Raw genomic sequence first — 14,731 nt, 5'->3', positions numbered from 1 at the left:
AATTGAAGAGAGGGAGAATACTGGAGTCAAAGTATTGTTTGTAATGGATCTACATATGATATCAGTAACTGCAATATATTTACTCTTTGACTGATAGAATGAAAGAGTTTGTCTCAGTACAGTGAAGATACATCTGACCATGATTATGGGAATATAGTGCAGAAATTAATAATAACAACAATAATAATAATAATAATAAAATAAAATGTAAAATAAATAAATAAAAAGTAAACTAAAATAATCATAATAATACATTTAATAAACAATAATGGTAATAATTAGAATTATAGCATAATAATGATTACAATTACAATAATGATAATTCTTAAAATAATAATGACACTCACAATAAAAAAAAATATTATACTAATAATCAATTATTTTAAATTCTGTTAACTCTTTGCTCAGATTTATCCTTCCATATATTCCAAAAAATAACCTCCAATACGTGAGTTGTTTAGTTTTAATATTGGCTGATTCAAGGTCCAACAGAAACATGACAGATTCTCTAAAACAGCCTCCTTCACATTTCTTTTTTTTTTTGTGTTCATTGAATCACTTTTAGTTTTTTTGGGTTGCAAATATAAGATTCTGTATCTTAGTCCCTACAAACTAAATCTGAGTTATATTTGTGCATATTTTGTTATAATTATTCAGTCTAATTTCAAGGAGCCATGAGTTAAAGCTTTAACAGTGTGTTGTTACAGTGACACTTTAAACTGCAGATATCAATGCAAAACTGAAAATGTCTTTATTACAGCCGATAAACATTTCAGTATGAGATTTAAAAAAACATTCAGGGTTCCCGGTAGTTAACCTCAGCTGATGCAGAGGTGCGAAACATCCCTCCCCCAAACAAGAACATACACATCCTACAATGAGGAAGTTTCTAACTCACCAAAGACATCAGAACAGAGAGCACTTCTATTCTTTTATCAGCAAGGACAGGACAAACCTCTGAGCTGTAGGTGAGTTAAACACAGCATGTGTGTCTGATTTAATGTCAACAAATATTACAAATACATTCTTTTATCTTGTTTTTCTTTTTGACTCAGTTTTTTTTGTCCTGTGTTGATTTCAGACGGAGCAATGGCACACAGGATCGGTAACACCGAGGGGATTGTTGCTGGCACTAACACAGGGAACATTGGTTCTAATAATCTGATCAATATTAGTGGTAAGTTCAAAATCCCTTAAAGTGGATGGTGGAGTCAGAGATGCAAAGAGTAGACGTGTTGGTTAGCAGAGATAAGTTATGAAACTATTCTTCAAAGGGTCAAAACCAGTAAAAGCACCAACAGTGACACAGATATCGGAGTGTGTTATTCTGGTTGCAGTTAGAGGCTAATGTAGCTTGAGCTGTTAACATCAATAAAAGATCTGATTTCTATTTGGCTCCACCGCTCCAGAACTTACCTTCAGACTCAAAAAACACCACTTAAAGCAACACGTGATTTAACACAGCTCCCTTTAGATCCACAATACAGTATCTCTCATATACAGCTATATCTCTGAGACCTCTGCACACATGTTGATAGAAAGTCAAGAAGTTCTCTCATGTCTGATTCATTTGTTATCTTTGACATTTAAAAAAGGAGGAACAGCAGCCCAGACAACAGCTGATGTTTCAAGTAAAGGAAAAGGAGGTGAAGTCAAACCTGCACCCACTCCTTCAGGGACCGGCAGCAAAGCGAGCGGTGAGTTTCTAGAAAGTTAAGCGTGGGCGGTTAGAAATCTGTGCACTACAAACAATCACAAGTGACTTCATCAGATTATCATTCTTGTGTTAAACAGGAGGAAAAGGGGTCCATATTGGAAATGTTACTAACATGACAGCCGGGGGCAACGCAGGGAACGTCGGCTCAAAGAACACCAGCAATGTTAGTGGTGAGGACTGAGTCTCTGTCTTTCTGTTTCTGTATCTCATGTGATAAAATCAGATTATCAGTTCATGTGGTTTTGTTGGATTCATCTTTCATTAACAGGAGGAGGAGAAGGAGTTCAAATCAGTGTTGGTAATGTGAGTAACACGGCGGTTAGGGGGAATGCTGGAGACATCAGCTCCGGTAACAGCTGCAATGTGAACGGTGAGTCCGGGGTCCTGCATCGCTGTGCTTCAAACTTTAATGACTTCTGTTTGTTTTTTTAACCCTTTTGTTCCCAAACTGTCTCCGCCGACAGGATTTGACATGCGTACTTCTCAAAACCGTAACCCCTGAACCGTTTAAGATATCTAGAAAATTCAAAAAGCACCAGAAAGCGGGGAAATAGACCTTTGTGCCCATATAGTCATTGTCATTATGGCAACCCCTGGGGCTTCCGCAGTACGACCGTTATTAACTGGTATTATTCAAAGTCAAAGTTCAAAGTCTTCTTTATTGTTAAATAAACTGCAGAATGCACCTGACATACTGAGGATTTCTTATTGCGTTTCTCTCTCAGACCCTAGCAACGACAACAACAGATAAACACAGGAAAGCTAGAAAAAGATAAGAAGTAAGCTAATATAAATAATCAAATACAGTTTAAAACAGTGCAAAAACTTTGATATAGTGCAATTTAAAATCAAAGTGAGTGTGTGCATTTCAGTCCTGAGGATGACAGACCTCAGCGTTGATTTTTGTGTGTGTGTGTGGGGGGGGGGGGGGGTCAGTGACCAGGTTAAGTCTGTAAAGGGGGCACTATGGGAAGAGGGGGCCATACAGGGAGAGAGTTCAGCATCCTGACTGCCTGGTGGATAAAACTACCCCTCGGTCTGCTGGTTCTGGCCCGGAGACTGCGTAGTCTCCTTCCTGATGGCAACAGGCTGAAGAGGCTGTGAGACGGGTGGGAGGGGTCACCTGCTATGCGCAGGGCTTTTCGGGTGAGGCGGGTAGAGTAAATGTCAGGGAGGGAGGGGAGAGATAGTGTCATAAACACACACTAATGTTGAATAACTGCCAGATACTGAAAGTTGTGATTATCTTGGAAAAAGGAGCAGAAGCACTCACTCATTGCACATTTTTTGACAATTCAACAGCCATGAAATCAAAATAAATCCAGGCGGCCTTTATATAATTATGGTCTTCAGAGGGTTAAGGATCTGTGTTATTCACTGTCAATTAACAGGAGGAGGAGAAGGAGTTAAAATCGGTGTTGGCAATGTGAGTAACACGGCGGTCGGGGTGAATGCTGGAGACATCAGCTCCGGTAACAACTGCAATGTGAACGGTGAGTCTGGGGTCCTCCATGACTGTTTAAAACTTTAATGACTTCTGTTTATTTCTAAGTATCTGTGTTATTCTTCATCAATCATCAGGAGGAAAAGGAGTTGAAATAATGATCGGCAATACAGCAAACGCCGGGATCTGGTCCAACAGCGAAGGCATGGCTTCAGGGAACAACGTGAACTTCAACTCATGTAAGGCTGAGTGTTAGTGCGCAGAGTGTGAGCGTGTGTAAACTGATGATTTGAGTTTGTAGGTGTGATGTGTTACTGTGTGTGTTCTGTCCCTTTTCTCAGGAAGTTCTGCTGCAAAACATCATGATCAGCACAAATCTGTGCTTGTGACATCTAATCACCGAAACAACAAAATACCAAATGTAATTAACGACATGAAATAATAAAAATAATCAAGAGATTGAAGATTTGTTTTTGCAGAATTGTTTGTTTGTGTCACAATAAATTTTGAAGAGCATTTCTCTCTTACTGTCTTTATTGAATTAGTGTGGAAGCTTGGTGTGTAATCATTAGAAGGGTGCAGTGTGTTGAAATGATCAGGAATTACATTTATTTATTTAACTTTGTTTTTTAAGGTAACATTTTTGCTAATAATACCTTAAAACAGAGAATATGACAGAGGATAGAGGAGGGAACAGAGAGCCGAGGGCTGTTTTTTAAAGGTTTGTATATACATATTAGTTTGGCTGATAATCATCATGTAAGTCAGTGGTGTCCAAACTTTTTTCAAAGAGGGACACATTTGATGTTGTCAGAATACCTCAGGGCCATTGGCTCCTACTGAGACTTAGGAATCATAAAAGTTCTATATGAAATCTCTATTTAATAATAATTATTTACATTTTTTTCTCAATAAATCAGCAACTAGGTAGTCCTCAGTTCTCCACAAGGCACGTAAACATTAGCAAATCTTCTTCTGGAGGAAAATGTTTTTCATCAGGGTCGGGCAATGTGGGAAAAATATTGTATCATTTTTTTTCTATGGCAGGATCATGATCTGGATTTCATCACTCTTCTTTTCATGTTGTTTTTAAGACTTTTCAGACCAGCAGACAACAATTTAAGAGCTAAATAATTATGCCTGTTCTGCACAATTTCATAATTTTGATCTTGTCTTGTGTCCTCTTTTGTGTCTTCTGAACTTTTAGTGTTTATCAAGGACATTTTAACATCATGATAAAAACATTAATTTGAAAACCTGTCAGTTTAAGAGTTGTGTTTCTTCTTTATTGCTGTCTTGCAGAATTCTCAGAGCTTTGCCTTTATACAGGTAGTCCATATGAACCTTTTTGAGATGTTTCTGGATTGACTTTAATTTTGTTTCTGTGCTTGAAAGAAACTGCAAATGGACAGAGGATTCAGAATATGATTTATTTCTGTGCTATAAATAAGAAATTTTAAGATGGAAGCGTGGGGGCCATAAATAAATGGACCTTGGGCCGCGATTGGCCCCCGGGCCGTACTTTGGACACCCCTGATGTAAGGGATAATGTACGGGTAGCAGGTATTTATGGGAAATGAGGGGTGAGACAAGACCCAGATGCCATTATTATCTAACATGATTTATGTTTACTGTTTTAAAAAAATAGTCCCAGAGATTCCACGTCATTTATCGTTCCATGGCGATGGATTCTTCTCTGCCTGTTTCGGTGTATTGAACATGAAACTGTCCTCATTCAGCTCTCCTTCTTCTCTGAGCTCTGCGGTTCACACACCTTTAAAAAGAAACAAATGTCTCAACTTTGAACCCTGCTGCTATCATCACCACCGCTCATGGTTTAAGTTTCTTTGTAGAGATCACTAACCTAAAGTTTCTCTCACTTGCTCCGCTCGTTGATCATATTTCTGGACAGGATCCAATATGAAAATGTCTGCAGCCTGCTGATTTAGCATGCTAAGGAGGGTGCTAAGGGTTTTACCTCACCTAACGGTCTATGGTGTCAACAAGCAGAAGCTGAAGTGTCTGAACTCTTCACCACAGCTTGATTTGACATGACGTGTGATCAGTTTGCCTCGGGCTTTGCTCATGTTAGTGAAAGTTAATAACCATTGTCAAGGAGTTTTGACCAATCAGAATCAAGCATTTCATAAAGCTGGAAGATCAGTAAGAGAGGCGGGTAATAAATCATGTTAATAACCTGGCCCAGGTCAAGTTAGCTTTGCAAAATAAGCTAGCATGGTGATCTAGTCAGGCTAAATGAGAGCTTCCTGTCTTTATGTAGATGGTGCTGCTACTACGTGCTCTCAGTGCTACATGCTTGTCAAGTACATTGAATATTCTAACTTATATAGGTGCCAATTTTTGACACAGTAAATTCAATTCCTATTTTAGGGTCTTTTTATGGCTTGATTGAGGGAAAGGGAAGAGAGAGAGGAGAATGACATGCAGCAAAGAGCCGAGATTGTGAATCAAACCAAGGGCTGCCACTTTGGATGGACTACAGCTTCTGTACACCGGGCGTGTGATTTAGTCTCTGAGCTAAACTGGCAACCCGAATAAAGTTTATGTGAATCTTAATCTTGAGTTATGATCACAGATAATAAAGAAGGAAGAACTGTGATTTTTGACATTGTATCTATCAGATGTAAACCATAGACTGTTTCATAAATGGACGTAGTATCCGTGACATCACCCATCTGTTTCTGAGGCGCTGTTTTGAGGCCAATCGTCAACGGGAGCCATATTGGAAATGCTGAAGTCAACATAACTTCTGTAGAGCTAGTGTACGGTAAAGAGGCGGCTTTGAGCCTTCTCGCCAACAGCTACAGTGTTCCTGCCTGTGAGTCAAGTCAGCCATGCCCTTATATAGACTAAACTCATAATCTTAATATCTTCAAAAATACACAGTCATAAAATAATTCACCCCGTACAGTGTGTGCCCATAGAGAAATGATCTATTCAGACTAAACTAATTTTTTGAACCAGGCTGTAAACATGTTTATTTCTGCTGTAAAGATCGTCTTCTTTGAATGGGTGTGTATGTGGTTTCCGGTACTTCTCATCCAACTTCACTGGCTCCCTGTCCCATACCGCATCCATTACAAAAACCTTCTCCTCACCTACAAAGCTCTTCATAACCTGGCCCCCACTTACCTCCGCGACCTCCTTCATGAATACACTCCCTCCCGCTCCCTCCGCTCAACCTCTGCTGGACTATTAACAATTCCACCGTCACGTCTCATTACTATGGGTGCCCGAGCCTTCAGCTGCTCAGCACCCAGACTCTGGAACTCCCTCCCCCCACACATAAGACAGTCGGACTCCATAACATCATTCAAATCCCAACTCAAAACTCACCTGTTCAAACTGGCATATTCACTCTAAACTGGACTCTCTGCACCTCACTAGTTTTTAGTTTTTATTTATTACTTTTTGTTTGTTTGTTTGTTTTTATGATGTTTTAATGATGTATGCTTTTATGATCTGTAAGGTGACCTTGGGTGATCTGAAAGGCGCCCAAAATAAAATGTATTATTATTATTATTTCTTCAATTCACGTGGCTGGAGGTATACACCTAAAAAAGCATGACATAAAAAGCAACACAAGACAGCTACTTTGATGCAATCAATTTTTACTGTCTGTGCATGAGCTGGCATTTAAAGTGACCATTAATTAACATGAAACAGAAACAGCCACCAAATCCTCTGAAATGTTGTCCTTCACTCACTCAGTGTTAGATGTTTGGATTTGACTCTTGTCATCACGGAAGGTTTTATTCTTGTGGGTGTTTTTAGACTCTAGCTCTTTAGAATGAAACACAATGTCTGACTCCAGCTGAGCAGGATGTTATTATCATCTCATCAGAGTCAGTATTGGCAGATATAAAACTTTGAATGACTGTTTTTGGGATCAAGGCTAAAAAAAAAAGGACTTCCCTACAGAAACATTTTGTTCTCTTCTTTGACCTCTTTAACATTTTGATGCTCAGAGTGTGATACTGTTGCATCACACACGTGCTGCTACAAGAGGCAAACCTCAAAACATATCCATTTTTAGTTCTACTGTTTCATTTCTCTCTTAACCTTCCCCCTTTCAGTGTTCTTCATGAGAAAGTGCCTGAGACACACGCAGAGCCCCCCCATCAACCACAGGGAAATGTGACTAATGACATGTCTTGTTGACCGCTGACATGTCTGTCTGCATGTACACACAACCACACAAACATAAGCATGAAGACCAGCTGTCATGTTTAACACTATCACCTCTCAGTGTAGCCTGGGAACCAGACAAATCTGTGAGATGTGAGAGACATATCAAATATCTCTGTGTTTCGCTGACCTAGAAGCTTTTACACTCGATTTTAGAATTAGCTTCTTACGCTAGAAGCTAATGTGTGAAGTGAAATGAAGCTGATTATATAATCTCACCAGTCCACTGTGAGGACTTCCCAGGCTCTACGTTAGGAAGCATATCTTCACACTGAGAATGTCAGTGTTTATCTTAAATAAAGGGCAGCACAGTGGGTGCTCTATGTAAGAAGTAGGGAGAGGTTTCAAACAAAAAACACTTTTTCTTCCAGTGTTTCAAAGAGATAAGTTGTTCTCTTACTTCCTGAGATGTTCATGCTCCTTCAGGTAGAGTTCAGTCCGTCTGTTATTCACTCCTGAGCTGCTCTTGAAAGACCTGAGGAAGACGACAGGAGAGAAAAGATGTTAAATGATGGGGAATTTAAGGTAACAGATGCTTGGATGGCTGATCATTTTCTCCAGTCTAACACTGACAAAACCGAGGTTCTTGTCTCTGCTCCTGAGCATGTCTCGCCATATGTGGTAAAACATATCTTCTGCTGTAAAGCCTGCCCTGCGAAATCTTGGGGTCCAAATGGGCCAGGCTTTGAGTTTGGACCAGCTTGTAAATGGTCTGGTCCGCTCTTCATTTCACTATTTAAGAAATGTTGCAAAACTAAAGCCCACTGTGTCCAAAGTTGATCTTGAGATGATTGTTCCTGCTTTTGTTTCATCTCGTTTAAACTGCTGTAATTATTTGTTCAATTAATTGATAGTCGATTAATTGTTGACATCCTTAGTCTGATCCCTCATTCATCACCTAGTCTAAATAGAGTATGAGTGTTAGCATACCTTCCCTTCAAAGTCATAAAGACATCATTCATTCTAGACTTGTTTTGTCTGACCTGACAATAATCTATCACTGAGGTCTGTAAATCAAAAATGCTCACTTCAACACTGTGAAGTCTGCAGGTCTTGTAGTTTGACTTCAGTTGAATTTTTGTGGCTAACGTTACTTTCTTTGTGTTTTGAAAAGGTTATGATTCAATTTAGAAGCAACCATGTTCATGTCCACGAAGCTTTGGACGCAGCCTTTAGCTTCACAGAGGGATCTCCCTCCTCATTATTAACGATGTGTAGATGCTGATTATGTACTTCCTGTGTTATGCCTTTCAAAGTGATTAGCTCCGCTTAACCCACAACTCTGTCCTCCATCTCTTATTTACACCCCCCCCCCCCCCCCCCCCCCCCCCTTCCTACTTGGACTAATCATCAATTCATCATCTATCCTCCCTTCTATTGCTCGTCTGCTCCTCCACACGCCTCGTCTCTACAGAAGACAATTAGAGCTCACTCTCCTTATTTTCACGAGTACAAAAAGATCGGTATAATGTCTCTTCCTCTCTCTAACTCCCTCTGTCTAACCGTCCTGCTCTCCATTTTCTCCCCTGATAAAGTAATTCTGTGCATCAGGCCGCCCAGATGTAACCACCCTCACTCAGCTTTGGCTGAAAGAAAGCCTTGTGGTTTGATTTACTGTAGAAGGCACTTAGGAAAAATATCCCCAGAGAAAGACAGACATGAGGAAGGAGAGAGAGAGATACTGACAGACAGGGAGAAGGAGATTAGCTGATAAGAGGAGGTGCCTCTTATTAGTGGATGAAACATGATAGAGGGAATGGAGACCATTAAAAGGTGAGTGGGGATAGCATCAAACTGGACTTGTCTGCCTCCTCCTGGTTAAGGATAACATAGCAGAGGTCTAATGAGAGCTGGAGCTGTAGACATATCTGTCCTCATTGAAAGGACATTTAGGCTTTTTAAACATTTGTTCTCTATGTTATGTCATTTTAAGGTCTAATCTGTAAAATTAGAAAATATTTAGCTCTACTGCTGAAAACAAACATTCGCTGCAGGGTCACTATCGATGCATTAACCTCAGAATCATTTTGATTTAATTCAAAGCAGAAATGATCAGTTCATTGTTTTTTTTCTACTTAAAGAAGATGTGTGCTGGCTTTCTTGGTCTTCTAACTTCATAATCAAAATCTCCAGCTCCAGACCTGTTCATAAAAACCGTATCACTCATTTAAAAAGTGTGAACCCTTTGTGGTGTTCTCAATTCAACTTCAGATCCTTGTGGTGTTGTATTTCAACACTTCCTCCCTGACTAGGGATCTGGTAATTTGTTTGCCTGCTGCTTTTCAGTAGCCGTTTCTCAGGCTGTCTCTCCAAATTCAAATCTTGATTTCCTCTGGTCACCACGGAAGGTATAAAAAAGTAACATTAAATGTTAATATGGCAGAATAGGTTGCTGCTTGAAAGGCAATCCAGCATATATTTCAGAAGTCGTTTGTGAAGAATAACAGTTTCAGTAGAGGTGTGAAAAAATAGCGATATAGCAATATATCGTGATACTTTGACCTCCAATATAATATTGATATTTCAATTCTTAGTATTGTTTTTTTTGCAAAAATAAAAATTCATATTTTAGCAAAGTTGGAACTAAAATACGACTTCAGTATTCCAAAACAATAAAGTTTTGACTTAATTTGTCCTTTCAATTTTGAGTAGGGGAGAACAGGGTTGGTTGTCACACGGGTTGGTTGGCACACTTGTTATATCTCGCCACCAGAGGGTGCTGTCTCTCAAATTGGGGTATGGACATTTCCAGAATTAGGATCAGAGCTCACCTACATAGTCTTCTCTGGAGTAAGACAGCTGAACTTGAGGTGAGAGGACTTTTGTGTTTTTCATGTCAAATTGTAAATATTCAGCTCCTCAGTATTTTTCTTCTAGGCTTTTAAACGATGGGTTTATAACAAAACAAGTGTTACCCTTACAAAGTGTGAGGGGAAAGCTATAGTTTAGATTTTTATTAGCTAGCTAAGTAGTTGTTAGATGGTTGTTAGCCTTGATGCTAGCAAAAAATTCCAGTTGGGGTTGGTCGTCACATTCTCTTTGGGGTTGGTTGTCACATGTAACAACCAACCCCTATGTTGGCAAAATCATGCATGGTGAAATGAGTTGGAGTGTGCAGACCCTACATTTGCCATCACTGTAACTCAGACAGTGACTGCATGTAGCCTAGTTGAGTCGGCCATTATTGTTCGGCCTATTTGTTTTGTTCTTTATGTTGTTATATAGGCCGGCCTAAAGATGTGTTTCCTGTTCATGTTCCTTGCTCATTTTATGTTAAAATGCATTAAGTTATATCGGCCTATCACTTGTCAGTGCAATTAAACTTTCAAATTTAGTTCTGCCTTCTTGCCTTTTTAAAAATAATTTTCCCATTAAAATACCATTGTGACAACCAACCCTGTGATGGGGTTGGTTGTCACAATGTGTCAGAGTGTGTTTGCTAATTAATTGCCTCTTTGTTAAAATGAGTTGGAAAATGAGAGGGATACACATTTCAAGCCAACACCTTAAGCTTCAATTTAATGTAGGAATAACTATTGAAAGATGTTTTGATGATGAGCAATCATCAAAACAGTGAAAAGTGTTGACAACCAACCCCGTTCTCCCCTAATATTGTGTGATTTACATATATACCATCTCTATTTTTTTCTTAGTTAACTGTGTAGAATATCGCAATACATCCCAATATTGTGATATCATGATACTATCGTATCGTGACCCAAGTATTGTGATGCGTATAGTATGAGGTTCTTGCCAATACTCACCCCTAGGTATCAGTGGACTTTTTTGCTAAACATTGCGGCGGCTTTTGTCCAAAATATGCAGCGACAAGGGAAACTGGATTGGGAAAAACTTTACCCCTGGAATATTTGTTCTAATTGGAAAACACAAGCATCAAGAGACTGTTGGACAAAATAGATGACTTTAAAACCCGCCCATGTGAAAAAGAGGTTCTCATGTTAGGATGTTGAAGATGCATTTGTCGCACAGTTCTTGTTTTGTACATGTATCTAACGAATGTTCTGCACAAGACAAACATGAAAGATGATTATGTAGAATCTGCTAACACTCTGTAAGATGTGCGAAGGTGCTTACTCGATGTCTCTGTGAACAGAACCCAGCAGGTCCTCTCGCTCTTTCAGGCTGAAGAAGTTGGTTTTGGTTTTGTGGAACTCATTAGTGTAGTCCTACAGGGGGAACATTATGAAATAAAGGTCAGCAAGACGAGACTGAAAAGACCAAAACAGGAAAAGTGAATTTAAAAAGCCAGAGATTCAAAGTTAGGAAAATGTTGAAAATAAAGAAAGTTCAAACGAACCTGTAAAATATCTCTGTGTCTCTGTAAGGTGTGCATCAACGCTGCGTTGTGTGATGAACGTCCAGGAGTGTTTGTGTATTCTGCCATTTTGTCATTGACTGCTGAAAGCTGCAAAGAAACATTATAATGACAACTCAACTTCATACCTTAAATTAATAGGATATTCATTGCCCATCTTTATTAGAGGAGATTGATTTTAAAACTAAACAGAGCTCAAACAATCCTTCCATCTCTGCTGTAAGAAACCATGGAGGTGTGAGTTAGCTGACTTACTTTTGACAAAAGCTGCTCGAGCTCCGTAGTCATGGCCACGAGCATGTTGTCTTGAGAAGAGCCGAGAGAATCAGACCTGAAATATAAAAGAGTGATGCATCAACACCAAACAGAAAGAACTGAAGTTACAAAACTGATTCCTTTAAATCAACCCAGTTACTCAGAGTTGAAGACATCAAATTAAGCTCACTAATTTTGTCTCAAAAGCCTAAAAAGAATACAACATAGTCTCTTTAAGTAGTTTGCATCTCTATTTTTATTTTGTTACATTTTCTTCCTCTGTTTCTTTTTTATTTAAGTTATATTTTTGGGGCTTTTTCGCCTTCATTTAATAGGACAGCTGAAGAGAGACAGGGAATGTGGGGAGCAGAGAGAGAGGGGAAAGACATGCAACAAATGGTCACGGCGGAAGTCGAACCGGTGACCTCTGTGATGAGGACTGTAGCCTCTGTATGTGGGGCTCTTAGACCGCTCTTCCTCTATTTCTTGACAATGAATGATCGTGCTGTGCGCTCTGACTCTTCACTGCATGACTTCATGGTGTCTTATAAACCCATGTAGGCTGGGTATATGATTCTATGTATGACACAATGATAAAATAAAAACTTCAAACTTTCATATCAACTTCAGAGAAAGTCAGAATCTGACCTGTTGTCTCTTGTCCGCTGGTCCCTGCTGCTGTAGCTGGTGCACAGCTTACTGAAGGAGACCAGCTTGAGATCCAGCTCATTCTCCAGCTGTCGGGCCTGTTTACGCAAATCTGAGGGAGAGAAGAATGAAACTCTTAGGACACTTGATTAAAGATTACAATAGATATTACATAGAGTCTCTGACCAGAAGATATCATAGAAAGCTAGAAAATCTACATCATATTAAACAGCCACATGAGCAGACAGGAGAATGCATCATATCCTGAGACAAGTAAGAGTTGATTAATCTGGCCCCAGCCTCCAGTTTGCTGCTTTAACTGTGTTAGATATGTCTGGAAAGTGTTGATGTTATTACGTAGCTGTGGATTAATACGAGCGTGTGAGTTCTTATGTCAATCGATCAGTCAGACTTTATTTGTAAAGCGCTTCTCATGCAATGATATTGTAACACAAAGTGCTGTTCATACAAAAATGATAGAAAAAAAAATAATAATACAAAAAAAAATAATAAGACGACCCCCCCAATTACCCAATCCCAAAAATTAAGAAATTAAAAAATACATTTTATTTCTAAAGCGCTTTTCATACAATGATATTGTAACACAAAGTGCTGTACATACAAAAATGATAAATTAAAAATACTAAAAAATAAGACAACCCCCCCATTCCCAAATCCCAATCCCAAAATAAATAAATTGATTAAAATTGTTTTAATTAATGAATACAAATACAAATAAATTAAAAATAAATTAAAAAGAAGACTACGAACAAACTGATGAAACGCTGGAGGTAAAATAAGATGTTAGAACTCACCAAAATAAAATAAATTACTAAGATAAGGAAACACTAAAAGATTAAACCAGTAAAATAAAGTAAAAGTAAAAATACAGCAAAGTAAAACAGAATAAAATATCAAAATTCTGAGAGGTAATCTGTAAAAAGCATGAAAGTATCAGATATAATTAATAACTAAATAAAAACTGAATTAATCCACCATAAATTAAATAAATTAAATAAAAATTAACTGAATAAATATTAACTTAAAATATGTCAGTATATACTTTAAAAAGTGACTAAAATTTGAACAAAATAATAAATGAATTATGTGTGGATGTTTAAGTGATTTTATGGTCAGAAATAAAAGACCAGGATTGCAAACATCGCGGTTTGTTTCTGGTTAAGGATTTGGCTAACATCACTGTGTCTTGTATGAGAAGGTAGGCTTGTCTTCCTTACACAACAGAAGGGTGGAGCATTGGTATGTCTTTCTTTATAAGGCCGTACTCCATGAGCTGCCGTCTTATTTATACTCCTTATTGACTCCTAAAGTTGTCAGTGGCTGTAATCTTCTGTCCCATGGATACATTATTTTTGTCATTCCTCTGACTCGCTCTGTGCTTTTAATGTCTGGCTCCATCATCCTGGTCTGAGCTTCAAGGTCAACTGAAACTGGATTCTTTAATTTGATTGGAGGATTTTAAAATCTAGGATATGGATCATCTGATCCACTTGTGCCCATGTTATAAAGCTTAACACTGCTAGCTTATAAATTGATGTATTATTTACTTGTTAGTTGTTACTATATGTGTTGTCTTGTTCTCCTTGTGAAACTTGTTATGCTGCTGTCTTGGCCAGGACTCCCTTGTAAAAAAAACTTTGCATCTCAATTGGACTATTGCTGGTAAAATAAAGGTAAAATAAAATTAAAATTAAAAACATTTAGATAACATGAGTAAGACCTATAATAAAAAATGACCAGGAATGAAAACGTTAACTTTATATTAGTTTTATGAAGTGTGAGACAGTGATTTATGTAAAACTTTGAACACAGTTTCTTTGTTTACTTCCTTCAGAGAGTAAAATAGTACTTTAAATCACTTCCGGTTGATTTGATGAGAGCACGAGATGAATCAGTCCAACCGTTAATAACTGCTAACGGCTGGATAACTTTTTAAAGTTCCACGTTAACAAACAGAGCTAACAGGTTAGCTTAAAAGAGCTTAAATGTGCCTCACTGCCTCAGAAATACAATCTATCTTCGACAGGTATCACTGAGAATGTTAAATATGTCTAACCTGAGTCACTGAGGAACATTAAACAGAGTACATGTTGTTAACTGT

At 38.4% G+C, this 14,731-nt stretch overlaps 2 protein-coding genes across 3 annotated transcripts in view; one reads left to right on the top strand and one right to left on the bottom strand.

Annotated features, from left to right (window-relative positions):
• Positions 1 to 14,731, bottom strand: part of LOC117813163 (Golgi SNAP receptor complex member 1-like) — a 38,797-nt gene that overhangs the window by 23,911 nt on the left and 155 nt on the right. Inside the window, exons 2-6 of the mRNA XM_034684282.1 lie at positions 12,610 to 12,721; positions 11,962 to 12,037; positions 11,689 to 11,796; positions 11,466 to 11,557; positions 7,771 to 7,845 (exon numbers count right to left, since the gene is read on the bottom strand). Coding sequence (XP_034540173.1) covers positions 7,771 to 7,845; positions 11,466 to 11,557; positions 11,689 to 11,796; positions 11,962 to 12,037; positions 12,610 to 12,721 — 463 coding nt within the window. The remainder of the gene's footprint in view (positions 1 to 7,770; positions 7,846 to 11,465; positions 11,558 to 11,688; positions 11,797 to 11,961; positions 12,038 to 12,609; positions 12,722 to 14,731) is intronic.
• Positions 889 to 3,651, top strand: LOC117813164 (uncharacterized transmembrane protein DDB_G0289901-like). Of its 2 annotated transcripts, XM_034684283.1 has the most exons (8): positions 889 to 968; positions 1,082 to 1,177; positions 1,596 to 1,697; positions 1,795 to 1,887; positions 1,986 to 2,087; positions 3,109 to 3,210; positions 3,299 to 3,400; positions 3,503 to 3,651. In XM_034684283.1, coding segments are annotated over exons 2-8 (591 nt in total). In that variant the 5' UTR covers positions 889 to 968; positions 1,082 to 1,089; the 3' UTR covers positions 3,505 to 3,651. The 2 variants fall into 2 exon arrangements, with proteins under 2 accessions (XP_034540174.1, XP_034540175.1); XM_034684284.1 differs by lacking the exon at positions 3,109 to 3,210.

The sequence above is a fragment of the Notolabrus celidotus genome, chromosome 5, assembly GCF_009762535.1.
Source record: "Notolabrus celidotus isolate fNotCel1 chromosome 5, fNotCel1.pri, whole genome shotgun sequence".
Lineage (NCBI taxonomy): Eukaryota > Metazoa > Chordata > Actinopteri > Labriformes > Labridae > Notolabrus > Notolabrus celidotus.
This window is presented reverse-complemented; position numbering and strand designations above follow the sequence as displayed.